Source organism: Amia ocellicauda, chromosome 17 (assembly GCF_036373705.1).
Source record: "Amia ocellicauda isolate fAmiCal2 chromosome 17, fAmiCal2.hap1, whole genome shotgun sequence".
In the NCBI taxonomy this organism is placed as follows: Eukaryota; Metazoa; Chordata; class Actinopteri; order Amiiformes; family Amiidae; genus Amia; species Amia ocellicauda.
The window spans coordinates 29207163-29234655 of record NC_089866.1 but is presented as its reverse complement, the minus strand read 5'-3'; the positions used below and the strand labels follow the sequence as shown (position 1 = coordinate 29234655).

Genomic DNA, 27493 nt, shown 5'->3' with positions numbered 1-27493 from the left:
AGTATTGCGGAACCGGAACCACATAGTCGCTGTTCTTGTTGATACCCGCCTCTTGGTCGCGCAGAGCGAGGTTTGTTTCCACCCGAGATATTTTCCTGAAGGAACTGCGTCGTTTGGCTACTGCTGAGGGCTGTGTTTTGCTTCACGGGTAACCATGAAAGCATTTTTCTTACGCAAATGACAGAAGCATAATATTTATTTAGCTGTTTTCCGTGAATCATTAATACTGTATTTTATTGTAATGAGTCGTCTTTTGGTAACTAAATAAAAGGAAATTTCGAAGCTGTCAAATTGAGCTCGTTTGGGTAGTTTGTCATAACAGTCTTACATTGTTCCCTTATTGCAGTTTTTTTAGTTGACACACACCAGTTGAACTGCACAAGATAATGAATGTATTATTACTCCGTGAACAGGGGAACAGTTGCAGATTCTAATAAATATTGATACATTTTAAAACACAAGAACAATGAATGAGGTGTGTGACAGCATGGTACCTACAGTGTGTGTAATTTCTTCCGTTTATTGAGCATGGCTTCCCACTCCAAACAAGAGCAGTAATACGTGTGATGGGAACAGCACAGTTAAACTAGATGTTAAACTAATGACAGATTAATTAAAAATATTCGATCAGCGGTTAAACAACATTCATTTTTTTAAATTATTATTTCGTTGTTTTGATTAATTATATTGTATATGTAAGGTACACTTTGTCATTTCTAGGCAATTGGGCAATCTTTCTTAAGGAGTTTTGTTTTACAGTACTTTTTATGGATGCAAAGGAGACTGTTTATAGAATACATCTCTTTCTTTCTAACAAGTAACCCCTAGCAACTGTAATAGTGCCACCGAGCCTCTCCCCTCCCGCACCGCCATGGCGCTCCACCAGCAGCCCACAACGCTGGCGACAAGCCTGGAGACCACCCCACTAGTCGCCACGGTGAGCGGCAATGTGCAGAAATATGCCATGAAGAAAAAGAAAGTGCTCAACCCCGAGGAGACGGACCTCTTTGAGCTGACCCAGGCTGCCGGCATCGCGGTGGACCAGGAGGTCTTCAAGTGAGTCAGGGAGTGACACAGACTAGCTATTGAGTTGTTGGTCTCATCTTTAACTTTGAATCCCACTGTCGTCGACAATAATGTTTGCAGAAGCATATTTTTATCTTTCTCTCTGTTTCTCCCTGCCCCAGGATCATTGTGGACCTGTTGAAGATGAACGTGGCTCCGCTGGCTGTCTTCCAGATGCTAAAGGCCATGTGTGCTGGGCAGAGGATCGCTGATACTTTGAGTGGGGAGAACTCCTCTCTGCCCCAGCACAGTGTGGCCCCTGAGCCCAGAGGTTAGTCACACTGCATTGTGGGGGGATCAGGCTCATAGCTCAACCCGTGATGCTTTTTCCACTACTGAATCTCTGCTGTGGTCTGTTTGCATGGCAATCTCCCAGTGTTCCAGCACTTTAGTCACTGTTCTTTGATTCCAGGCCTCAGGTGTCAGTGCTTGTGCCTTGTCATTGAGAGGATTAGACTAAGTAGGGACCTCTAACCTCTAAGGCCTCTTTACGAAAAATGTTACCAAATGTCAAGTTTTACATTTTACTAAAGGTTGAAAAATAAAGGAGAAAATACATTTTCCTTCTGATAAGCCTCAAATCCTAAATATTCGTGAATGAGTAATCCAGATCAAATAGAATGATGTTGGCTTAAAAACAAAGTCACATTTTACAGTCCTATCTGGGTTTTAAAAAGTCTTGATCTAGTTATTAACCTTAGTTATTTCTGTTATAATAATTCAACTTTTGTTGGTAATGCTATGGGGGGCCTCTTAAGCTTGACTGTGTAATACTGTGTAATACCAGCCTTAAATGGTATTGACAGAGTCTAGTGTAGTAAAGCACATTGGCAGTATGAGAATGGAGAGAGGGAGGAGCCTTAGTGTGACAGAGAGGAAAACTGCTCTGGCAAAGAAGGTGATTTTTGTCCTTGTCCCAGACTAGTTAGTATGTAACTGTGACTAACAATATAAGATGTTCCCAAAATAAGTAAAAAAGTGTCCTGCAAACAGACCGGCAGAGCTCCCATTGCCTCTTTATGTACGTACTGTGGATAGCGGTAGTGCTCATTGCCTGGCCTAGTGTCTCCACTGGGTAGACGGAGCTGAGGATGTTGTGCTTTGACCACCCCGATAGACATCATCTATGGCGTGAAATCACTGTTAAATATATTCAAATGCTTGTAAAAGATATCTGCACGCATCATAAGACTGCGACTACAAAAGGATTCTGTGCATTTGTATGCATTGTAAGCATACAAATTACCAAAAGATGTGCTTTCAAACATGTTCATATACTTGTACGACAACACGCATTCATTAAACCCACTTGCAAAGCACCTCGCATCCACACAAGTGCACAGGTCCTATGAACAGCACCACATTGTGAAAACATATTAGCTAACATTGGAAATCAAGGAAAGCCAACTGGAAAAGTGTTTGGAAAACTATTTTTTTTAATGGCTTATAAAAAACAGTACTGCTCTTGCAAAGTTATTTTGATCAAACTTTGAATTACATGTCTTCCACACCATGGTGTATATGTGAAAGTGTCTCAGAATTCAATGGCTACCACATGGGCTACCACATCTTACAATACAATATAATGAACATTGTGTACAGTAGCCTCTGACTCTACACCTGTATTTTCTTGTTAAACTTTAATTTCCACTTCCATCAATGGTATCTTGATTAACATATGGACGTAAATGTCCAGATTGATTTCCCCTCATTCGGCAGCTAATGCCTGTGACCTTAGTGATGTGTTTTTGACAGTAGATTCACAGTCTTTGCAAGTCATAGTTGTGATAAATCCATTTCACAGGATCTGTGCAGTGGAAACAAGCTGCTTTTCAACTGGGGTTTATGAACTCGTGATTTTGTCGAGTGTATGAATATGTTTGAAAGTACGTTATGTGGTCGTACCCTTACAATGCACACAAATACACTGGATTTTATGTTCTTCTGACGCATACAGATATCTTTCACACATTTTTGACTGCTATTTTACTCCATAACAATCCTCTTCAACTTTACTGCTCAGTGCACAGACACAGCTTCTACTGCCCTACTTCCTTGTTGTGAGATAATGGACATAGCCTCCCCAAGTTTCCCTTTCTGTGCTTTCCTCATGATTGGTGAGCCCTTCTCCACCAAAACACCCATGGCTGCTGCTACTGGCTACCCTCCACAGACCCTTAGAGCTCTCATATCTATATTGCTTTTATCTGCTTTTATTATGCTGTACTGGCAATGGAAATATATAGTAGCTGTTAAATCTCAGCTTCCAGAGTGTTGCTTCGGGCCTGTTTTGCAAGCAGGGAGAGCAATCCCATTTCACATTTCAGGCTGCTTTTCTAGTTTTCAAGATTTTGACACAGTTTCTATCTGTGCCGTTCCGTGCTTGAGTGGGGATGCATACTGCTGTTGTGGGGTTGCAGTTTCATAATGAATTAGTCAGAATTTGCTGCTAGTGTTTAAAACCTGGCTTATGCAGACCTAACATTGACTCGCAGCTTTTAAGCAATAGTATGACAATCTTTTAACATTATTTATTTATACTTCAATTAATAAGAATGGTGAAGTGTCTGCCAGTCACCAGCTAATGCAAGGGTACCTAAATAGTAATCAGAGCAAACTGATTGGAATATCAATTCATATAAAATAACGCAACACAAAACAGACATTTAACTATTCAGGTGGTGTTTTTCTGGGAAATACATAGAATGACACTGACTTAGGTGATTATCAATTAACATTGAAGATGTTCAAGTGTAACTGTTTATATTGATTATACACTCACCTAAAGGATTATTAGGAACACCATACTAATACTGTGTTTGACCCCCTTTCGCCTTCAGAACTGCCTTAATTCTACGTGGCATTGATTCAACAAGGTGCTGAAAGCATTCTTTAGAAATGTTGGCCCATATTGATAGGATAGCATCTTGCAGTTGATGGAGATTTGTGGGATGCACATCCAGGGCACGAAGCTCCCGTTCCACCACATCCCAAAGATGCTCTATTGGGTTGAGATCTGGTGACTGTGGGGGCCAGTTTAGTACAGTGAACTCATTGTCATGTTCAAGAAACCAATTTGAAATGATTCGACCTTTGTGACATGGTGCATTATCCTGCTGGAAGTAGCCATCAGAGGATGGGTACATGGTGGTCATAAAGGGATGGACATGGTCAGAAACAATGCTCAGGTAGGCCGTGGCATTTAAACGATACCCAATTGGCACTAAGGGGCCTAAAGTGTGCCAAGAAAACATCCCCCACACCATTACACCACCACCACCAGCCTGCACAGTGGTAACAAGGCATGATGGATCCATGTTCTCATTCTGTTTACGCCAAATTCTGACTCTACCATCTGAATGTCTCAACAGAAATCGAGACTCATCAGACCAGGCAACATTTTTCCAGTCTTCAACTGTCCAATTTTGGTGAGCTTGTGCAAATTGTAGCCTCTTTTTCCTATTTGTAGTGGAGATGAGTGGTACCCGGTGGGGTCTTCTGCTGTTGTAGCCCATCCACCTCAAGGTTGTACGTGTTGTGGCTTCACAAATGCTATGCTGCATACCTCGGATGTAACGAGTGGTTATTTCAGTCAAAGTTGCTCTTCTATCAGCTTGAATCAGTCGGCCCATTCTCCTCTGACCTCTAGCATCAACAAGGCATTTTCGCCCACAGGACTGCCGCATACTGGATGTTTTTCCCTTTTCACACCATTCTTTGTAAACCCTAGAAATGGTTGTGCGTGAAAATCCCAGTAACTGAGCAGATTGTGAAATACTCAGACCGGCCCGTCTGGCACCAACAACCATGCCACGCTCAAAATTGCTTAAATCACCTTTCTTTCCCATTCAGACATTCAGTTTTGGAGTTCAGGAGATTGTCTTGACCAGGACCACACCCCTAAATGCATTGAAGCAACTGCCATGTGATTGGTTGGTTAGATAATTGCATTAATGAGAAATTGAACAGGTGTTCCTAATAATCCTTTAGGTGAGTGTATATAATATATAATCAATATATATATTATGGGGGGAGTGATTCACATGGAGATAGAGGCGAGACGAATTTGAATTAGTAAAATTAGTAAAACAAAATGTGATTTAGTACCAGATTCCCCAATTTCTTAACATACTATTGAATCGATACAGATTCTTCACCCCATTAAAACGGAATATTGGATTGATATTTTTGTGCAGCACTAACAAAAAGAGCTAACTGCTAATTAAAAAGAAAAGCATGTTTGTAGAATAGTTCCATTAAGATGGGGGTGTTATCAGTAAATCAATCATTAATTATGCTTCCCGATGCATGCAAGTCACTAAGCTATTACGTAAATATTTAGTAAATGCAGATAAAAAACACTTTCATTATTAGAGATTAGTTTTGATTCATAATAGTTGGAGTCACCCGGACTCATAGAATTGATGAACCAGCTTTTATAATGAGTCATCCTAGAATATTTAAAAGCACGACTGCTGAAATAAAAGAAAGAGGTATAGCAACTGATAGCAACTGTGTCTTGAATGAAATGGCCTTAATTACAGTGCACACCCACACTTGTAGTGTATTTGCCTGACTGTTTTAACTGCTTTTCTGATTGGTAACTTTCTCTGCTCCGTAAGAGTGCGTGTTAATGTTTCTACTGTTTTTTTCCTTTTGGTGTGTTCTGTGCTGTTCCTTGCGTGTGTGTGTGCGTGTCCATGTGTGTGTTTCTTTTCCTTTCCTGAAGTAGAAGACTCGCTTGTGTCTGGCAAGAGCAGTAAAATCCCTGCACCTCTCTCCTTGTCCTCCGCCCTGCGGCCTACGAGAGTTAACACTAAGATTGTGGTCTACAGCCCTGCCGACGCTTGCTCACCTCTTTCTCAAGGTCCCCCCGGTTCCTTCCAGTTTACTTGCTGCCTGTTCTCTCCCTTTGCAGGTTGCGTTTATTAGTTTATCTACTGGGGTTGGTCTGGTCTGCCATCGCACTAGGAACCAGGGCAAAGGGAGCCCACAGGCATCCCTGGCACAGATAACAGGCCATGGGAAATTCCAGTCACTGGGCAAGAAACGCCATCACTTCTCTGCTGGTTTCAAAGACTGATTAGTGACCTCAGCTATTTGTGCTATTGATTCAATCAATCAATCAATCAGTCAATCAATTAACCAGTTGTATTTTGGTAAAACGCCCTTTGTAAAGTTGACTGAGTGCTTCACAGATGAAAACAACAGTACCAGATTGTAATGTAATACAAAATGTTAAGGTAAACCATTAGACATGGAGGAGAGAAAATAAATGAAAAGCCCTGTAGGATGACAGACTGTTATATGAGAAAATACACCTCAGGGTGGGGGTTCCACAGCTTAAGGCCTAGGCCAAATTTTAGTCTCCCTGCCAGGTGATGTAACAGAAACAGCCAAACCAAACTGAAACAAAAGCATCCAAATTTACCTGGCACACATTAAAAGAAAAAGGCTGGCGCAATATCTCTCCATGACCTTGTGAATTGAGCCACTCCAGTTGATATCTTTCTGAATATAGGAACCAGAATGGTGATTTCAACCAATATAGTGAGCCTTTACCGTGTTCTATCTGCAGGATGAAACAGGAACCCTTACACATTTGCTGTAGCCTTAGGCCAGGTTGAGTGTATTTTGCATTGACAGTACACACTGTCATTTTGACCAGATGTTGCATTGATAAAATCCATTACACTCTTGGAGGTCATTCCTGTCATTTTTAAGCAGAGACCAATGCTGCTTGCGCTACCTGTGACTTTTAAGCCCTTGCTTTTAGTTGGTTGCTGGCAGCCTGCTTCCCCCTTGGTTCCTGGCTCCTGGTGTGATCGGACTGCTAGGGATGGGATGCTGTCAAGTCACAGTTCAGAATGCAAACCTTGTGAAAGAGCACAAATGCCTTGAACCAGACTGCATATAGCCTAGAGGTGTCAGGCACTGTTACTGCAGGTCAGTTGAAATTGAGCATATGCCCACACAAAGGCTGGTCGGGCACACCTAGGTCAGTAAGAGATGCCGCCGAACATTTTCTGTCAGCACGCAGACTGTGCTTGAATCGTTCCACCCGGATCATTAAAACCCATCTGCATTATTGTGTGGGCCTGAAGAATTCATAGGGTGATGTATCTATTCGGCATATCATTTCAGTTGCTTATATTTTATCTGGAGTCTTGGAACAGACATTTTAGAGACCTATTAGGAGTATCTAAAGTGTTCAACACTTCAACAAATGGTGAGTTGAAAGAGACCATAGAGCCAGCTGTACAGTGGAACTTGGACATGTAATTTCACAAAGAGCAGGATGTATCAAACACACTCGGCATCAAGGCCTGTATTTCCCATGTGTACCCATGTGTACTGCTACTTCTAGTAAGTAAATAATCTGGTGTTAACGGTTTGTTTTTATTTTAGGAATAACTGAAATTGTTCGACGAATAAACATCACCCTCTTTATGTGCATTTATTCCAACCCTCAGATCTGCATACATCAGTGATAAACTAATAAACTCCTGTCTTTTCCTTCTGAACTGTGTGTTGTAGGTGTGAGTAGTACAGTCTCATTGTGCCTGTGTCTGCTGTGATCCTGTGGTATGTGTCGTAGTTCCCAGTAGCTGGCAAATCTGTTGTGTTGTGGAACCTTATTAACCAGGCTCTACTGCTTTGCTTTTAATCTGCTGTGTGTCTTGAAAAGTTCAATATCCCATTCGCCCTCAATCCCGCACACTGCAAGAATTCCTGACGATGCCCATGCAGACTTGTAGACACTCAAAAGTCGGTGCACTATAAACACAAACAAACAAAACTGCTCTTTAGAGTGATATTATGGTAGTAAGCCATTTTTTTCTATTTTTATTCATCTTATGACATTGTGAACAGAAGGAGCAGATGTCAACTTGTATGATTTGTCACAGAGCCCTGCCACATTAAAAAAATAGGGATTGAAGCAGCAGGCTGATATTTATACCACTGATGGGGACAGCCAGCCAGACAATTTCAATACATTAGCAGGGTTATTGTTTAATATGTCTGAGCTCTGTTCTTTTGTGAGGAGCAAGTTTGTATACACGACACAAGATGGCGACTTGAGAATACCATTGCTACCAGAACCACAAGATCCTTAATATAGTATGAGGCCCAAAAAGGACCAGACATGTCCCCCAAGGGCACAGAAAGTACTAAGTCCTATCAACCATTATAAGGAAATTGAGATGCACAGCTGAAGCAAAAGACCTGTTGTTGGGTAATGTCCAACCTGTATACTGGATGCTGCTGTTGAAGACATGGAGGTCAGAGTGGCCCTTCCAGATGACCCATCCCCATGGCATCACTTTGAGTCTTTGGTTGTAAATTGGAAGATTTCCGATGGTTGTGGTGATGTCCCTGTTGCTGACAAGCCTGCCCTTGACATTGGCCACTATCCTCCTAAAGTCTGTGGATCTAGGTTTGACAGTCCTCAGCATCACATATCATAGATCTTTGAGAAATTACTTAAGCGTATCTCGCCACAGGAGGCCACAGATATTTTCATTCTCACCTGCTGGTTTATAGCGAGACGTTTGCCGATTGGGTTTTTACGTTTCTTTTTAATGAAACCTCCCCAGTGAAATCCTTTTACATTTCACAGTTTGATACAAATTCAAGCTTATTAAGGACAGCAGGCACAGAAGAATGTCTAATTATCACACCTTATACTTCATTTCACTGAGAGACTTTCAGCAGCTTGTAGAACCTTTCCATTTGGTGGAGGGGTCTGGCTGACACAGCTGTGTGTTTTACAGTTATTTCTGGATACACCCTGTCCAAATGGAGAGAATCTCACTGAACAGCTATTGTACATTGTGTGAGTGGAAGTGGAGGGCACAATCACAAACTGGACAGCACAGCAGTGTTCCTTGGTATGACCAGTAGCTAGTTATCTTACAGAGTCTGGACCCAACAACTGGCTACGTGTGTACTGTGATCCATGTGGTTAAACAGTTGATCACATTCCCTTTCCTTCTACACCCCCCCAGTTTGCGATGGGCAGTTCTAACCATCTCGGCTCACTGCTGCATCCCTCGCGCTCCCATGGGGATGACCAAGATGGACGCGAGTTCCCCAAGACATGCGCCATTGGACTTTTTCACATTGCCAGTCCACCTGGCAAACAGCAGAGTTCTAGCATCTTGGGAATGACTGATTCAGCTCTGACTGACAACACCACACAGCTGGCATATGGCTGCTAAGCTGCATTTGATCCAAGGCCTGCTGAGATGGAGTTTGGGACATTGTGAGCCGTCCCACAAGAAATCCCAGTCACATTGAGCCAGTCTAGACTGGACCCAATGCTTGCTGGACTATGAAGCTAAACCCCTGAGGGGTGACTTTTACCAGTTCAGACACTTGTGAGCTTTTTAGGCCTTGTGTCTAATAGCTACTTTTTGTTTGGGCCAGTGCATGTAAAGCAAACAAACTACAAATAGAGGAAAGAAGCCCAAAGAAGACAAACAAAAGAATATTAAACACGTTATTGAAAAAAGCATGAAAAAGGGTATAGTATAAACAACTACAATAAAGAGAAGATAGACCACGACTTAAAATTCCCGTTTCTCGCACGGCTCGACTGAATATGGTCACTTTTCAGGGGACCAGTACAGATTTCCACGAGCATCTCTAAAACAAGAAAAGCAGACTCCCAGAGCACCAAATGAAAAAAGCCAATTCAAAGGGGTAAGTGGAGTTTGGGGGTTTTAAATCAGATACAGGTCTAGGTTGGATTTGTGTTTCTTCCTTCTGTAGTTTGAAATGATGGGGTTTGGTTATTTTCCTGGGTACTCTTGCAAGGCCTGTTCATGCCCAGTGGACCTGGTGCTGGATCATAACAACTCAGTCACCATACTGTGTTTTCCCATGATCAACCCCACATTCAGCTTCTCTCCGAGCTCCCAATGTACCACGGTATGCATGGCAAGGTTGATATCACAGGCAAGGCAATGAGCGCAAAGCATGTTGTTATTGCTTCCTTATCCCCATGCAGTACTGATGTTGCCAAGCTCTCTGTCTCTGAAGGACACTAGAGATTGGAATTCTATCTTGATGAGCCTGAATTATCCCGCTGTGATAATCAACATAGTAAAATCCCTCCAGCCGGTGTTTAACGGTCTGTGAACTTGCACATGTAGTCTGCTATTACTAGTGACAATGTGTGAAGACGTTCCCTGTGCAATTAAAATTTAAGATCTGGAGATATAAAGCAGAATGAAAGGTATTTAATGGGAGATATGATTGTTAACTCTGTAGGGATCCTGTATTGCTATCCTGATTCAAGATTTTGTTCACAGTATGTGTCAAGCCCTGTTACTTGGAGACTATTCAGTTTCAGCCTGGTCTACCCCCATGGCTGCTTTCTCCATTGTTAGGATGGCAGTGTCTTACAGCTGCCTTTTAAAGGCTACTACTGGGTAGAATTGCAGCAGCAGTGTTTTCTAAACGTTTTTTGCAGTACATCTTAATACAATTCAGTGTGGAAATATTATTATGGAGCCCACACTCTTTTTAAATTGGCCCTTCCCAAACATCTTAAAATTGTAACCCCTCCCCCACCCACAACCATAATATAAATATCAGCTTTCTGTATGACCGTCTGCACCAAACCCAGCATGATGCACATGGCCGTGCTGCCAGATATGGAGGTGTTTGTGCCTGCTCTGTTTTGTGCTTGGTGTTGTTTCTCCATCAAAGGCTGCTAATTTGGGCGTGGCAGGGTACTGTGCATCAGTGGAGTTTTAGTGATGTTTCACTCACAGTTTGCGTATATGGTCCAGCTCAGAGATGTGAGTGCCCGCAGATCAACATTGTCTAGTCCATCTCTCTCCTGCAGTTTGGTGCCTCAGCTCAGCTGTTCCACTCCGTACAGCAAAACAAATAAAAAGGCTCTCTTGACCCTCTAGTGCATACAATGGAGAACAATGTATTAATTGATTATTTAAAGCAAATCTTAAAACAATATATTGAATACACCATTCGAAGGATGTGTCCAGGAAGTAACATTGTGCAATTGCTGGAACCAATTATAATGCATCACATTTTCTCAATAAGTAGAATACATACAAATAATTATCCCAATTTCCACTCCTCTGAACCAAGGGCTGGATCAAATCAAAACTTTGACCCATTAGCTAATAGCAAACTACAAACCTGTACATCATAGCAGTTACATTTATGATTAGAAGAAAGTGGCATCTTACTAAAAATGAATCCGCAACTGAGTACAGTTGTGTAGTTTTCTATTAGCGGATGGGTTATTGTTTTGATTTAATCCGGCCCCAAAGCTACTAAGTCCTTTAAATAACTTTCACTTTTATAGTGCTTCAGGGTTCCAGGGACCCCTGACCCACATGACTTACACCAAAAAAAAGATCTTATGACCAAATGTCAGCCTGAGCATGAGGCTGCCCAACTGCAGTCCTGGAGGGCCACAGTGAAGGAAGGTTTTAAGTAATTATTGGACCAATTGAATCATGTGTCCCAGATAAACGTGTAGAACATTCAGGCCATAAAAGCCACAGCCCTGCAGGAGCTGGAATTGTGTAGTGCTGTTTTAAAGAAGGCGGGATAAAAGAAACATACTCAATGCTTGTCTGTACTGTCTTGTGTGTTGTGTGTCCTAGTGCGCACCAAGGCTGGCTCTGGGGTGGCCCACGGGGAAAGGGGTGGACGGGATGGGTCCAGCCAGCGTGTGCCCCGCCAGCCCAGCGCCTCCCGGACACAGAAGTCTGGCAAGAGCTCAGGCAGTAGTTCCTCCTCCTCCCAGCTGGCTTCCAACTGAGGCTCAGCTACCCGGTGGACTGACTGAGACCCTTCTACCAACCTGTATCCATGCAGCGCGGTACAGGATTGTATAGTGCTCTCCTATAACACTTTTCCTCTTAATCAATATCCCCTTAAGGGCTTTTCCCCCCCCACACAATTTACTCATAAATCAGTTGCAACTTGGACATTCTCGCATGCTGTGTGATTACAACATATCTACATCAGTGAAAGAAGCGTTTTTAATTTGCTGCGCCTCCTGCCTGCACCAGCAGGTTTGCCTCCTCTACCCAGCATCTCCACTTAAGAGGAACAGCTAAAAGAGCACAAAGGATGGGCCTGGAGGTGAAGAGGAAGACTGGTTTGAGATTGCTTCAAAATGGAAAAAGAGGGGGTGGTAATGTGAATTGTTTCAGTGTAATAGCTTTCCTCAGTTTATTTCTCAATTTTCTCTGCCAGTTCTCCTTTTTTTCTTCAGTTACTCTCCCGAATGGGGGAAAAGGGCTCTTAAGAAATCTGTTTTTAATCTTTACTTTTTCCTCGTGCAAACTTGTGAAAAGGAATGCTTGATTCCCAATCAGAAGCCGCTAACTATTATTATGCCGGTTTAGAGCGAAGTCCGAGCCGCAGATTGTGTGGCATTTGACTTTGCACCAGGTGGAGGTTTCTTTGTCTTCTTTTTGTATGGTTTATTTTTTTATATATATTTTTGTAAAGAAATGTAGTTTGGAACAGTTTTATTAGTGTGCTTTATCTACAAATATGTATTTCCAACATATCCTATTATGAATAAACTCTGTGGTTTATGATTTGGGCTGTTTCTGTGCGATCCTTTAAAAAAAATATATTTTGGGAATTGGAGTACAAATGTTTAGCAAATATTGTTACTTATTTGAGCCCTAGATTAAAATATTTGTTCTCAATCTGAGATTTATTTATTTTAATTCTTAAGCACCTGAAAAATATCAGGTATCTGTAAGAAATTATGTGGATGCAGGTATACATAAGGAATACCAAACTATACGCTTAGCATGTGGGTTATTGTCGTAAGTCCTCTTCCTCAGTAGGTGGCGCTGTTGACATACACTACTGACCAAATCGTCAACAGCGTGTGTTAAAGGTCAATTAACACGTGATCCCTATGGTCCTGGGGAAAGATGGCGGCGCTGTGAGAGTCGCACGCTGAATTGTTTACAAGTTGTACATTATTTTTTTTTCACACGTACAACGACAGTAACCATGTCGAGGCTCATCGTGAAGAATCTCCCGAATGGGGTAAGTGGTCTGTCCAAACACTGCAGATACAAGTTTTGGGTTTAAATTAATATACATTCAAGTTGATGTAGCAGAACAGAAGCTAAAGGACCCGAGTATCAACGTGAAGAGCAGAGCAAAGTGAACTGCTGTACATAGGCAACAAATGCGTGTGTTTTCAATAAGCCTGTTCAAGTGTCTTACCCGTGAACATATTTCTGTATATGGTAGTTTAAATACATCGAAGCAGCGGGAACACTTGCTCTGTGGTGTCTGATTAATAAATCCTAAGATTCACACACTAAACCTTAAGGATTGCCATACTAATTATTAATGTTTTTCATTATAACCATGACACATGGGAAACGTCACTAGATTTCACAGCAAATATCTCCTTATATTTCGTATTTAAGAGCATTCACTGAGTGCACTGCAAAACGGGTTCGTGTGCTGTTCTCAATGTTTAAAGTAAACCCATTTTCTGTGTTGCAGCGCCCTCTAGTGTACCGCGTATGGAAAAACTACTATGAGAAACTGCCCAAATTGCTTGTTTCCTCTGAATATCTGTGCATGTTGTCATTATACACTCACCTAAAGGATTATTAGGAACACCTGTTCAATTTCTCATTAATGCAATTATCTAACCAACCAATCACATGGCAGTTGCTTCAATGCATTTAGGGGTGTGGTCCTGGTCAAGACAATCTCCTGAACTCCAAACTGAATGTTTGAATGGGAAAGAAAGGTGATTTAAGCAATTTTGAGCGTGGCATGGTTGTTGGTGCCAGACGGGCCGGTCTGAGTATCTCACAATCTGATCAGTTACTGGGATTTTCATGCATAACCATTTCTAGGGTTTACAAAGAATGGTGTGAAAAGGGAAAAACATCCAGTATGCGGCAGTCCTGTGGGCGAAAATGCCTTGTTGATGCTAGAGGTCAGAGGAGAATGGGCCGACTGATTCAAGCTGATAGAAGAGCAACTTTGACTGAAATAACCACTCGTTACAACCGAGGTATGCAGCATAGCATTTGTGAAGCCACAACACGTACAACCTTGAGGCGGATGGGCTACAACAGCAGAAGACCCCACCGGGTACCACTCATCTCCACTACAAATAGGAAAAAGAGGCTACAATTTGCACAAGCTCACCAAAATTGGACAGTTGAAGACTGGAACAATGTTGCCTGGTCTGATGAGTCTCGATTTCTGTTGAGCCATTCAGATGGTAGAGTCAGAATTTGGCGTAAACAGAATGAGAACATGGATCCATCATGCCTTGTTACCACTGTGCAGGCTGGTGGTGGTGGTGTAATGGTGTGGGGGATGTTTTCTTGGCACACTTTAGGCCCCTTAGTGCCAATTGGGCATCGTTTAAATGCCACGGCCTACCTGAGCATTGTTTCTGACCATGTCCATCCCTTTATGACCACCATGTACCCATCCTCTGATGGCTACTTCCAGCAGGATAATGCACCATGTCAAAAGGTCGAATCATTTCAAATTGGTTTCTTGAACATGACAATGAGTTCACTGTACTAAACTGGCCCCCACAGTCACCAGATCTCAACCCAATAGAGCATCTTTGGGATGTGGTGGAACGGGAGCTTCGTGCCCTGGATGTGCATCCCACAAATCTCCATCAACTGCAAGATGCTATCCTATCAATATGGGCCAACATTTCTAAAGAATGCTTTCAGCACCTTGTTGAATCAATGCCACGTAGAATTAAGGCAGTTCTGAAGGCGAAAGGGGGTCAAACACAGTATTAGTATGGTGTTCCTAATAATCCTTTAGGTGAGTGTATTTGGTTATTGCTTTCAAGGCAACAAGGAATTTTTATAATAGATCACAAAATCTCAATGTGAAAAAGATCAACAGTGGAACAAAGTACAGTACAATATACTGCTAATATAGCAAGTGAGATGCTGTAATATTTTCCGCTTACATAGCCAACATGTAAAACTATGGATCAAACAGGAGCCAGCATATAATATTTATTTTAATTAAATGGAGGGAAGAAACTAAAACAAAAGTGGTGCACCTCTTTTCTCCCCCACCCCAGATGAAGGAGGACCGGTTCCGCAGCCTGTTTGCCGACTTCGGCACGCTGACGGACTGTGGCCTCAAGTTCACCAAGGAGGGCAAGTTCCGCAAGTTTGGCTTTGTGGGCTTCAAGATGGAAGAGGAGGCGGACAGGGCGCTGAAACACTTTGACAAGAGCTTCCTGGACACCTCCAGAATCACAGTGAGTGGGCTGGCTGGGACATGGATAGAGAGAGAATCCAGTCATGTTGTTGTTTGAGCCATTCCCACCTTAACAAGCTTTAGCCTGCCAATCTTCTGCTTGCTTCCTTGCTTTGACTTCACCTGCATAGACCGACAGTTCTACCTGTGCTGTTTAGGTCGAGTGGTGTAAGTCGTTCGGAGACCCGAGCAAGGCCAGATCCTGGAGCAAGCACACCCGCAACTCTGCAGCCACGGACAAGCAGGAGCCAGAGGCACTGACGCCTGCGTCCGACCCCAATGAATCAAAGAAGGTAGAGTGATCTCACATGGGGCCACTCACTGCAGTTGCAGTACTAGAGACATAAAGAAATCACAGCCCTTTTTTTTCCCCCCCTATATGGCCTTGGATGAAATTTATTTTTCTGGAATCAGCTTCACAGACACTACTGAACCTGGCCTGCCCAGAGCTGAAATTCATACATGTTTTACACAGTCTTGCTGCAACAATAGTACAAATAGAATATATTTAGCATCTACACGGGACAGTGTCCTGCATCACTGCTATTTTCTGTACAGATTCTCCTGAGTTTTCTTTCTTATTGTTTTTTTCTCAGAAGAAGAATAAGAAGGTGGAGCCCACAACCCTTGGCAAGGTACTTGTGATCTTCCTCACATCTAGAAACACCCGAATTTGGATTTTGTTCCCCACATTAAAATCAGGTTTTCAGCGTTACTTAATCTGACTTGATTCAGCTTTTGTTCCATCAAAAAGTATTTTTTTTCAGTCCCCTATATATTGATAATATTTAATTGCACTGTTACACCCACGTCTATAGCACTGACCGCAGTTCTTTGCAGTGTGATGGGATGAAACATTTCCACAATGGCTGACGCACAATTGGAAGAATTTGCAGTCACTTGTAGACAACCAGTCAGGGTCTAGTCATTGTTTGTTACAGTGAAAAATGTCTGTTGCTTGAACTTATGCTTCATAGCTTTGCTGTTGGAGTTTGAACTGATGTGAAAGCCTGACTTTCTGTTCAAAACACAGCCTTTCTGACAAATGCCAGCTAAGAAAGGAAGAGTAATGAGACAAAGTAAAGTTCAGCAGCTGATCCTGACCCTTTCTTCTGCCAGACACAACTCCCCCACATACTGGAAGGTGTTTTAAGTTTCTTCCTCTGTAGTTAACAGTAAAAACTTTCATCTAATGGAGGGAGAGAGTGTTTCACTTGTCTGACAGGTTATCACCAAATTTTCCTAGTTTTATTGTGTGGGACAAATGCAGTACAGTGCTCCTCTGCATTTGTGTACTGACTTTGCCTAAGTTGATTTCCCAGCACTAGTGCTGTCAGTCCCAAGGTTGTTCATACTCTGAGTTGTTAACCCCCCCCCCCACTTGCCCCCCAGCTGGAGGAGGACCAGGACTTCCAAGAGTTTCTGGCTGTCCATCAGAACCGCGCCCAGGTCCCCACCTGGGCCAACGACACCCTGGCAGAGCCCGCGGACCTGCGTGGTACAGACAAGGAAAAAAAGAAAGAACAGGGGACGAAGAAGAAGTTGGCCACTGACGACTACCTCAACTTTGATTCGGATGAGTCAGAGAGTCAGGAGGAGGAGGAGGAGGAGGAGGAAGGAGAGAATGAGCAGGGCCAGAGTACGTGCAAATGCAAGCTTTAAAGTTGAGCAACGTATGGTAAAATATTGCAAAAACAAGAATGGGTTCATTAGGACGTGTTTTAGATTCAGAAGATGAACTCTCCCAATTCCATCCACAGAATCTTTCATGCTTTCTGATATTCGTAACCCCCTGCAAGGTTATTGTCATGTTTCCAGCAGTGATTCAGGTTTCTACATTCCACAACAAGGTCTTCTTTTGTCCTCTCCAGTTCTCTTCAGTGTCCTCTTCAGTGCCAGGCTGGCAATTGCAGTAGCTTAAACTCAAATCCACTGTGCTTATAGATTTTGAATGCAGTAGTGTAGTGAGGACAGCGGCATTGTCTTAGAGCTAGACCTGGGGCAAAATCTAGTATATAGTATACATCTTGAAAATACTGATTATTGAGTTACTGCATTGGAAATACTGAAATATGATTTCACTAAAATGAAGGAAAATAAATATCACTGTTGTTAAAATGTGGGGTGCCAGTTTAAAGGCCTGCGTTTCTTCCCACAGGCCCTGAAAGGGAAGCACTAAAGAGTGGCCTATCAGATATGGACTACCTGCGTTCCAAAGTGGTGCTGGAGCAGGCGGAGACACAGGAGGAGGAGGAAGAAAAAAATGAAAAGGAGCACAAGACAGAGAAGGGCCCTACACATGGCCCACACAGCGACAGCGCCTACGAGAGCGGAGACAAAGACACGGAGCCCAAGAGCAAGGAGAAACATGGCAATGCCCCCAAAGTGCAAGAGGTCAGTCTCTACACACTTTTAACAGGCTGATTTTGTGTTCTTTCCCTTAGCTGGTATGGTCATGAAGTAATTGACAGGCCAGCGTGTTCAAGTGGAATGGCAGTACAAACAGCTGTGATTGGATGTAGTCTGTATTTGGCAGACACGGGCTCTCTGTGTGCGGACCAGCTTTGCTTCTGTATGGAGCAGTGTCCTGTTGTAACCTGTATTCTGTTCTTAACCATTCTCTTGCAGACGGTACCCACTACAGAGTTCACTGTGAAGCTGCGAGGAGCCCCATTTGATGTGAAGGAGGTGAGAGGGAGGGAGGGAGGGAGGGAGAGAGAGAGAGAGAGAGAGAGAGAGAGAGAGAGAGAGAGAGAGAGAGAGAGAGAGAGATGGCTATGTTGCATGAAGTAAAAATAAAAAAAGACATTTGAACTCTACTTGACACTGCTTTAAGGAGCTGTCCTGTAGTCCCCAGACTACTGAGGGTCTTCGGTGCATATAATGTGAGGTCCCACTTTATTGTGACAGAGTATCTACCTGTCTTAGTGTGTTCCAGCTGAGCTGCTTTTTTTCGAAATACAAAACCATTATCTGTCTTCTAGCTGCCTGACCAAAGCTGAGGCCGCAGTGCCTGGGAGTGAGCATTGTGATTGGTGGCTGCCGTGGCACAGGAAGCAGCATGCACTTTCAGTATTGTTTCTGTGTTTGTCTCCCCTCCCCACAGCAACAAGTACGCGAGTTCCTGGTTCCTCTGAAGCCAGTGGCCATCCGCATTGTGAAAAACAACTACGGCAACAACACAGGTGAGCCTCCCTGATCACTCCCATTGTAAAACAGCATCTTATCCACTGAGGCCCTGCACTGCTCTGCCTCCTTCAAACTGCTCATGTCTGTGTCCATGCTTCCCCTGGGCTGAAAGAAAGCAACCAAAATGAAATCCCACTGAAACCAGAGCTTCCAAGCAACCCTGTGAAACTCATCTGGAAGCGGTGATTTTTTTTTTTAGCCTGACCCCCCCCTCTCTGAGTGAGAGCAGCGTTTTCTAACAAAGCACAGACTCAAACAGGAAATATTTGCACGGAGGAGAGAGGTTAGGGTCGGTGGAGCATGTGGTGGTGGTGGTGGGGGGGGGTTCAGTTTTCATAAACCGTTCTGACCTGTACTCCTGTCTCTCTTGAAAGGGTACGTGTTTGTGGATTTCAAGTCCGAGGAGGAGGTGCAGAAGGCTTTGCACAGGAACAAAGATTACATTGGTAAGCATTCAAAAAGCCCGCTCACGTGATATGACGTAGGAGTCCCAGGCTGAGGCTGTCATTGGTCGGTCTGGCAGTAAATGTGTCCTTTGTCAGACTTGAATTCTTGAAGGGGGGTGGGGGAGTTAGCAGTGACAAAGAGGCCAGAGTGGAGCGAAAGGCTTCTTTGTGGAGTTGTTAAAAGTAATTTCCCAGCGTTGAGGTAAAGTGGCAGACCTGCAGATGAAAGGTAAGGAATTTTAATTGGCTTCTCTTTGCCCTTGACTGGTGGTAGAGAAGCAGTGGAAAAGAATATAGAAGTGTCTTGTGTGGGATGACAGGGGGTGCATGTTGGCATCTTGCCTGCCTTCTGAATGGTTGAGTGAAAGGTCAAGCTGGGCGACAGCCCCTCTCTGTGTGTATGTTCCCTGCGTCCCTGTAATTGCTAAGTGAATATCTTGTACTGAGGCAATTACAGATCACATCCATCCAGTTTCAATTAACTCCGCTGTGCCCCGTGTTACACTTTGTTTTGTGTTGCAGGCATAAGCGTACAGCCTTAATCACTTCTCACCTTGACAGAAGAATTCCAGTGAAAGCTGGGCAGTACAAGCCTGGCCAAATCATTGGAGTTGAATATTTTCTGAGATATACTGCCTTTTGTAGGGTGGTGGTGTAGTCAAACATATTGGCTACTTTTGGAATGCTTTTGTTGTCCTAAAAAAATACATTTAGAATGTCAGGGGCCTTATGAATGCTTCTGCACAGATCAACAGCATCCATGTGAAATAAGTATCAGAATATTTCTGTACTGCCGGGGGCCTGAAATTGGAAAAGTCATCCAGTTGTCAAATTCCTGACTTCATCGAATTTATATTTATTTGTTTGATGCCTTTATCCAAGGACACTCACCCACAAAAACACAAGTGAATTATGAATGTGCAAGTAGCTGTCAATGTTATGCAGGGCTAATATAGTGTAGTGTGAGTTAACAAAATCCATAGACCAAAAAAGGCAATGCAGTTACACTGATGTAGTGTTAGGCACAGCGACGCCAGCTAATGCTTTACTAATACTTATACTATTCTCTATTTCTTCAGTTGTTTACCATACAAGGTGAGTCTAAAGGTTTTACAAATGCTCTCCAACAGTTTCCAACATATACACAACTTTACAAGGGTAATAACAGCACTACAGGAAAAGCTGTACATTTAAAGTGTACATTAAATGAGCTATGAGAAGGCTCTGTAGGTGTAATATTAACAGCTGTCATAGCAATCATGTGCTTCTCTTATTTGTGTTCTTTACTGTTTGTGTAGCTTTGTTTCTTGAGGTTTTAAATATTTATTTTATTTACTGAATTCCATTTTCCATTCCTGAAAAAATATAATATAATAAAAAGTCTCTGCAAGCCCGATCCACTGTACTGAACACAAGAAGGGGTGAATCAGGCAGCTGGGGGTCCTCCAGTACACAGGCCAGTGGCCTTCAGCAACAACAAAAATCATGCAAGGCAAAGACCAGTCTAGTCCCTGCTGTTACACACTGGACTGAAATAAATACAAAATACAAATCTTTTCACACCGGAAGGTTATATAAAATAAAAACAACCCAGAATCTATCCTTGTTAAGGAAGCGTCAGATGCACAGAGAACCCACCATCTTTTCAATGGTTTTATTCACAAGAGCCCTGTAATGGGGGTGGGGGGGTGGGTCAAGGACATCTGCATAATTTCTACTGAAAGGACGGCAGTCTTTTGATGCTCCTCAGGGAACATGCATACCTGTGCTTTGCTTTTGAATCTTGCTAGGTCTCTTGCCCACCAATAGAGAATTATCAATCTTTCCACCTCTGCCGAATGGCTTTTATAAGACAAGTCCCGGTTATTCATCTTGGACAAAAGAAGACAAATCCCCCAAACCCCCCTCTTTTTTTGAAGTTCAGGATTTTCATATAATCAAAGGCATGTAGCTTTCTTGTTATGCCTAGTGCAGTCTATTTATTTGTTTGTTTCATTTGGAAATCACAGCCAAAAGTGTACAGAATTGGAGATTTATACTCCTAGATCAGACTGTTTAACAAGCAATCAGTGCACATTTTAAAAGTCTTGAGTCTGCGATTGAAAACGCACCCTCTCTCTCAAGTTTCCTGAGGCTAGACAAAACTTCGTTTGGTGTTGTGGCAGGGAAGGCACTGCCTTACATGTGGTGGTTGTGTTTTTTCAGGTGGGCGCTACATTGAGGTGTTCCGTGCCTCTCCCCCCCGGACAGGCCTGTCGCAGAGGAGGAAAGCTGAGGAGCGGAACTGGCGCAGGGAGCTGAAGGAGGATGAGGAAGAAGAGGAGGTGTCGGAGTCGGGCAGGCTGTTCGTCAGGAATCTGCCCTATACCTGCACTGAGCAGGACCTGTCTGATCTCTTTGCAAAGCACGGTAGGTCACACGGCATGCTTCCAGGCCCTCATACTGGTTTTCACTTAATTGAGAGGTGAGAATGTGGGAAATAATACCAAGCACAAAGTGTGAGCAGACACAAACACAACAGTGCCTGCGTACTTGGCCTGATGCAAAGTGTGCTCTGGAAAAATATTTACACCCCTTTACTCTGCTGCCGTCTTAGGCCCAGTGTCAGAGGTTCACTTCCCCATTGACAACCTGACCAAGAAGCCCAAGGGATTTGCCTTCGTTACCTACATGATGCCCGTGCACGCTGTGAAGGCTCTGGCAGACTTGGATGGGCATGTGTTCCAGGTATGACATCCTGCCACTCTGTACTCATGACATCAGTGCTGCCAAAGCACTGACAGACAGGCACTGTGTTTAGGAACAGGCAATGGTCATTATATATTTAAGTCTTGTCTCTCTTTTTCACTGTCTCTCTCTCCCTCTGCAGGGCCGCATGCTGCACATCCTGCCATCCACAATAAAGAAAGAGAAACCCGAGGAAGGACCCAACGCTCCGGGTGCCTCCACTTACAAGAAGCAGAAAGACGCCAAGGACAAGGCGAGCAGTACCAGGTCAGCCAGCCTCTGCTCCTGCCTTGCTTACACTGTAAATGTGCTGCTTACTGGGGCCCTCTGTCTCTGTAACACGAGTCCTGTCTCTCCAGCTCCAATAACTGGAACAGCCTGTTTCTGGGGACCAGTGCTGTGGTTGACTCCATCGCTGAAAAATACAACACAACTAAGAGCAAAGTCCTGGACCATGTGAGCATCACTGTCCTGCACCCAGCCTGATGAGACTGTCTATTACATAGGCCCTTCAACTGAAAAACATGTTATTCAGTGATTTCATTCAGTTCCATAAATATTACACTGTTCTTATCAATTCAGAAACTGGAAAGATAGACAGTATATATTCTACACTAAATCTGATGATCTCTTTGTGTGTTAAACCTAGAGGATGTTTAACTATGGGATCAGAAAGGTGTAGTAAAGGAGTGTCAACCAATGCTAGAACTGAAACGTTTTCTGGATATTCTGTCAGTCACCAGGTTTTCTAGCTGCCTTTAATGTTAATATTTAATGTACATAGCCCTCATTTTCTTTCCCATATCTTCTTTCCTCTCTCTCTCTCTCTCTCTCTGGTCACACTCCGTCTCTTTCTCTGTATGTGTGTGTGTCTGTCCTCAGGAGTCTCGGGGCAGTGTTGCTGTGCGTGTGGCCCTGGGAGAGACGCAGATAGTCCAGGAGACTCGACAGTTCCTGCTGGACAATGGAGTTAGCCTGGACTCCTTCAGCCAGGTACAAAAACACACACATAGCACCACACTGGTGAAGACAGCAGCCGCATGAATTTGTATTCACTTCAAGTTAAAGACATTGGGGTCGGGGGAATCCTACACACACAGCCTCACAGGTTTTTGATTTTAGGCCCTCATCAAGGACAAAGCCTTTCCAAAATAACTCAATACAGCAATGCTTGCCTGCCAGACCTTTTGTACTCCCAAGTATAATAAAGCAAACCCAAATCATGTTTTCATTCAATGGCAGTTTAAATGTCTGCACAGCCCTGACAAAGCACTTTTAAACTTTCAATTGCCATGCAGTGTCCCTTTCCATGGTAGGATGATTCAAGATTAGCTTTAGGATATTGCATTCATAATAGTCTAACACAGAAGGTTGTACTTTATTTGTAGATTATAAAAAAAAGTAAGCCTCCAATTTCCATAATTTATTCTCCTGCCGACTGTCAAGCTTTTGACGCCTGAAATTTGCTTATTTGCAAGTACTAATTACATCAGAGTGGCTGTTACCTAATCCCCTATGTTTTGACCTCCAATCCTGGCTGTGCTTCGGTTCACTGGCAACATATCAGTGTGGTGACTAGATAAGGACATTAGAGAGGGCTCTTGTCAACGATCCTCACCCAGATGGTGGGCTGGAGTGGATTTCTGCACTTCAGACACAGGGTTAGGGGGCTACAGAGATTTCAAACTGAAACCAGCACAGTGAAGTGGTGCCGAGGCAAACCAATATGGTGTATGGCAGGTTGGCGTCAACTGGCACTGGTTTAAGTGCAAGCTCTTGAACGGCACTGCCTGTAGGACAAGAAAAGATCACTGTTAATAGTAAGTGACCCCCTCCCTTGTGTTACCCCCGGTCCCCCACTGTGTACCCTCTCTCCCCAGGCCTCGGCACCCCGTAGTGGCTCCGTACTGCTGGTGAAGAACCTGCCAGCGGGGGTGCAGGCCACAGAGCTGGAGGCTGTCTTCTCCCCCCACGGCTCCCTGGGGAGGGTCCTGCTGCCCCCCTCCGGCCTCACCGCCATCGTGGAGTTCCTGGAGCCCACCGAGGCCAAGCGGGCGTTCACCAGACTGGCATACACCAAGGTGAGGACAGTGCCCCCTGAGACGCAGACACGCCAAGATAATGATGGCTCCATTGTTGTGCATGATCACAGCCTACCATAATATGGTCATTCATCTTGAAAATGCTTACTGGTTTGCCTCAAAGGACTTCTTGACACCTGTAAGGAAGGGCAGCAGGGTACTGTATGAGTACAACACAACTTACTCAAGCACAGTCCCACGACTGCACTGTATACTGCGTCAAGGATCTGACAGCTTATTGAAATCGAAGATTGAAAAGTGCCCTCATCCCCAACACGTTGGACACTGTGTGGCATCCGGGGCAGGGTCATCTTGGTTAGAGGATGCTAGTGTGAAAGGGCATTATGTAGGGGCTATTTCTCAACTCTGATTGTATAACGACCGTTTCTGAATTTTTTTGATGGGCGTTCATTGCAAAGTGATGGAAAATTTCAGTCCATTTCCCTGCTTCTGTAGAGACTCACCCTTCCTCTCTTGCAGCTTGTTCTCCGTGTGTAAGCCTGTGTGTGAGTCTGGGAGCTGTGTGCCACACATCTTTTCTTGCTGCCTTAACCCAAGTGTCTCTTTCTCAGTTTCAGCACGTGCCCCTCTACTTGGAGTGGGCTCCCATGGGCATATTCACAGCACCTCTGCCCGCCAAGAAAGAGGAGCCGCTGCAAAAGCCTGGATCAGGTAACTCTGTCTCTGTCTCAGTCTGTACAGAGTTCCCCAGCCTTAAAAAAGAGTCCCCTCCATAAAGCAAGGGGAGTGATGAATCCTGCAGTTTTTTTACAGCCTTTGCATATTCAATCAATCAGTCAATTTGTTTAAGACATCCAAAAGCTCAATTGTTATGCCCTAAAATCACATTGTAACTGTTACCAGGGTCTGCATTGCTCAGTTCTCCTTCACAGGGGCACTCCCCTCTTCACAGGCCCATTCCAGCTCCCCTCCCTTTGGCCATCTCATGATGTCGCCACTGTAGGTCTTTTTGATATAGCCGAAGATCAATTGTCTTTTCCCTCCCCGTCCAGTTACAGAGACGGAGACCAAGCCAGCACCTGAGGACGAGAGCAGTGAGGACAACGAAGAGGAGAGCATTCCGGGCACCACACTCTTCATCAAGAATCTCAACTTCAGCACCACTGAGGAGATGCTGCAAGATGTAGGGAAGACAACCCTCACTCAAACACATACTCACTCTGGCCTTTATCTCACATTATCAGCATTATTTAATGTTCTCTTCACAAATGACATCCCAGAACTGTTTTCCTGAGGAAGAGAGAGAGAGTGAAGCCTATTGAGTAGGCCTATCCAGATTCCCAATTTTGATCACATTAGCCATTACTGGTCCCCCCTGTGCAACAGTAATAATGTTGTCTGAAGCATCATGAATTAAGATACAAACAATGACTGGGAATTAGGTTTAGCATAGAGTGCATGACATGTAGAAACTGCTGGATTGTTTTATGTGTTTCAATTGAAGCCAGTTTCTTTCTCCCAAACAGGGATGAGTTCTGCACATTCCTGCTTGGAGGAAGTTTGTATTTAGTCCCTCACTGTGTGCGTGTCTCTCCACAGGTCTTCTCAAAGTGTGGCGCAGTGAAGAGCTGCACCATCTCCAAGAAGAAGGATAGAACAGGTATGAGCCAGGGCCCTCTCCCAAGATACAGGACGCTTCTAAAGTCTGTTGGCCTATTTACTTTTTTTCTTTTTAATTAAACCTTTTTATGTAAACTGCATAATTGAACAATTAAATTGGTTTCACATAGGATGTGCATCCTGTTTCAAATGGTGAGTATAGGCCCACAGACTTTTCAAGCCACTTGTACACCTGCATTTATTTAGATGTGCTTCTGCTTTCTACATCTATTCACACATTGTTTTGAATTGCTCAAGGTTGCAGTAAAATTGTTGCTGTTCACTTCACATTTTCATTTTCTCCACATGCCACAAGTGGTAGGTAATATAACCTGTTTTAAGACCTTGTGTCACAGCAGGGCTGGAGACTGTGTCTGTGGGCATCAGGGTTGGTTTTGGGAATATGGGGAAAATCTAAATAACCTCCATAAAGGCTGAAGAATAAGAAACAAAAAATGTCATCCTGGTGTAGCACGCTGACTATACTTAGAACAGAATTCCCTAGCCAGCTTAAGGCTCTAATCGTGTTCCCGATGGAAAACGAGCTCTCGGGGGTCAGTCCGTTGTGTGAGTTTGTGGTCCTGAGCAGTGTCGTGAATGGACCTCGTACAATCCATGGCCTGTATCCAAAGCAGGTTGTCAGTCATTGTGAAGGTCGAAAGCCAATAAATCAAAATCCATACTCCACTCCCACACTCTCTCTGATCTTTCAGGACTCCAGATGGAGTCCCAGGGTGTGTACTCCTCATATTTGCATATGTGCTCAACAGCATGGCTGGGCTGTTCCTTACAAATCTCCTGTTTTGAGCCATTAATGCATCTGCTATTAATTTTCACTTTCCTTCTCTCTCTTTCTCCCACTCTCTCCCTCTCAGGTACTCTGCTGTCTATGGGATATGGCTTTGTGGAGTTCAGGACCCCCCAGTCAGCACAGAAGGCTCTCAAACAACTGCAGGTAAGAGCCCCATTCCACCCCATTACCAATGGCGTCCAACATGAGAGAACTAGCACATTAGCAACAGTACGCTGGGTTGGTAAATAGTACATGCATAATGCATATGTAGTAATTGTGGACTTTATTCATATCCTGACACTTTGTGGCTCTTCTGGGGAGGACCTGTGCCCAATCCTGGAGCCTGGGATTAGCAGTCTGGATTAACCTTTTGGATCATGAGTTCTAAATGCTGCCCAGTGTCTGTGAGACGCTTTTCACACGTATTATAATTAATATTGCAGACATTCTCTAGTGTGAAGCGTATCTACAAGCATGTAAGTGTGCAATATAGTAATCAATGTGCTTGTGTATTTAAATAATCACTGTAAATGAAATAGACCAAATAAATATGTATTGATTACAATTAAATTTACCATAATCGATTTGAATAAACTTCTTTTTTTTTCTTCTTCTCAAACCCACACAGTAAAAACACACTAGGAGAAAAACTCCCACTGAGAGAGACAAAAATATGGAGGTGAAGTGTAATTCAGCACTTGCAAAAAGCAAAACAAAAGCACAAAATAAAACCGAGCTTATTAATGAGGTGCTCGTTGAACCCCAACGAAACAAATCTGAATAAAACTGCGATTCAGTAATGAGGTGCTTGTTTAAACCCCCAAAAGCAGTAATGGAACAGGGCTCACTGGGTTACCAGTAACAACACTTCCACATATTCTAACTGCAAATAAGAAATGGGGTGTGAGCGGAGAAGTGTCCTTGTGGGGGTGGTGCATGCTGGGCTTGGTGAGGACTGTTTGTGCAGTCAATCCTCTGGTCTGCGTTGTAGTGCCTTAAGAGGCAGCCTGTTATAATACAACGGCTTCTCTAAAACAGTGGAAAAGATGAGTGTGGCCGAGTGCTTGGGCACAGTATCTCCTGCCTGCGCACGGCCAGTAATGTCTGTCTTTCTTCCCGTCAGAACTGCACTGTGGATGATCACCAATTACAGCTGAAGATTTCAGAGCGAGCAACCAAGTAAGTGAGATGGACCTATTGATTCTCTGCTCCACTCTTTTGGTGCCTGTATTTTCTGCAGGTCTTATGCCTCGGTGAAGCAATCCCCTTGAGTTTTTTTGAAATTG

The 27493-nt window shown here is 43.6% G+C and overlaps 2 protein-coding genes across 3 annotated transcripts in view; both read left to right on the top strand.

Annotated features, from left to right (window-relative positions):
• Window positions 1-41: 41 nt before the first annotated feature.
• Window positions 42-12659, top strand: mzt2b (mitotic spindle organizing protein 2B). Of its 2 annotated transcripts, none has more exons than XM_066689125.1 (4): window positions 42-148; window positions 819-1056; window positions 1188-1336; window positions 5798-11705. In XM_066689125.1, the coding sequence occupies exons 2-4, from the start codon at window positions 872-874 to the stop codon at window positions 5995-5997; spliced, it is 534 nt and encodes a 177-aa protein (XP_066545222.1). In that variant the 5' UTR covers window positions 42-148; window positions 819-871; the 3' UTR covers window positions 5998-11705. The 2 variants fall into 2 exon arrangements, with proteins under 2 accessions (XP_066545222.1, XP_066545223.1); XM_066689126.1 differs by lacking the exon at window positions 5798-11705 and adding an exon at window positions 11712-12659 and having other exon boundaries at window positions 43-148.
• Window positions 12660-12983: 324 nt separating this feature from the next.
• The window catches only part of rbm19 (RNA binding motif protein 19), a 56203-nt gene continuing 41693 nt past the window's right edge, over window positions 12984-27493 (top strand). The window contains exons 1-20 of the mRNA XM_066689982.1: window positions 12984-13125; window positions 15170-15352; window positions 15510-15644; window positions 15948-15986; window positions 16744-16990; window positions 17510-17745; window positions 17980-18039; window positions 18458-18536; window positions 18915-18986; window positions 21192-21395; window positions 21583-21713; window positions 21856-21980; window positions 22073-22169; window positions 22596-22706; window positions 23594-23794; window positions 24367-24466; window positions 24808-24938; window positions 25355-25415; window positions 26290-26369; window positions 27331-27386. Of these exons, the coding sequence (XP_066546079.1) occupies window positions 13090-13125; window positions 15170-15352; window positions 15510-15644; window positions 15948-15986; window positions 16744-16990; window positions 17510-17745; window positions 17980-18039; window positions 18458-18536; window positions 18915-18986; window positions 21192-21395; window positions 21583-21713; window positions 21856-21980; window positions 22073-22169; window positions 22596-22706; window positions 23594-23794; window positions 24367-24466; window positions 24808-24938; window positions 25355-25415; window positions 26290-26369; window positions 27331-27386 (2384 nt within the window). The 5' untranslated portion in view covers window positions 12984-13089. The remainder of the gene's footprint in view (window positions 13126-15169; window positions 15353-15509; window positions 15645-15947; window positions 15987-16743; window positions 16991-17509; window positions 17746-17979; window positions 18040-18457; window positions 18537-18914; window positions 18987-21191; window positions 21396-21582; window positions 21714-21855; window positions 21981-22072; window positions 22170-22595; window positions 22707-23593; window positions 23795-24366; window positions 24467-24807; window positions 24939-25354; window positions 25416-26289; window positions 26370-27330; window positions 27387-27493) is intronic.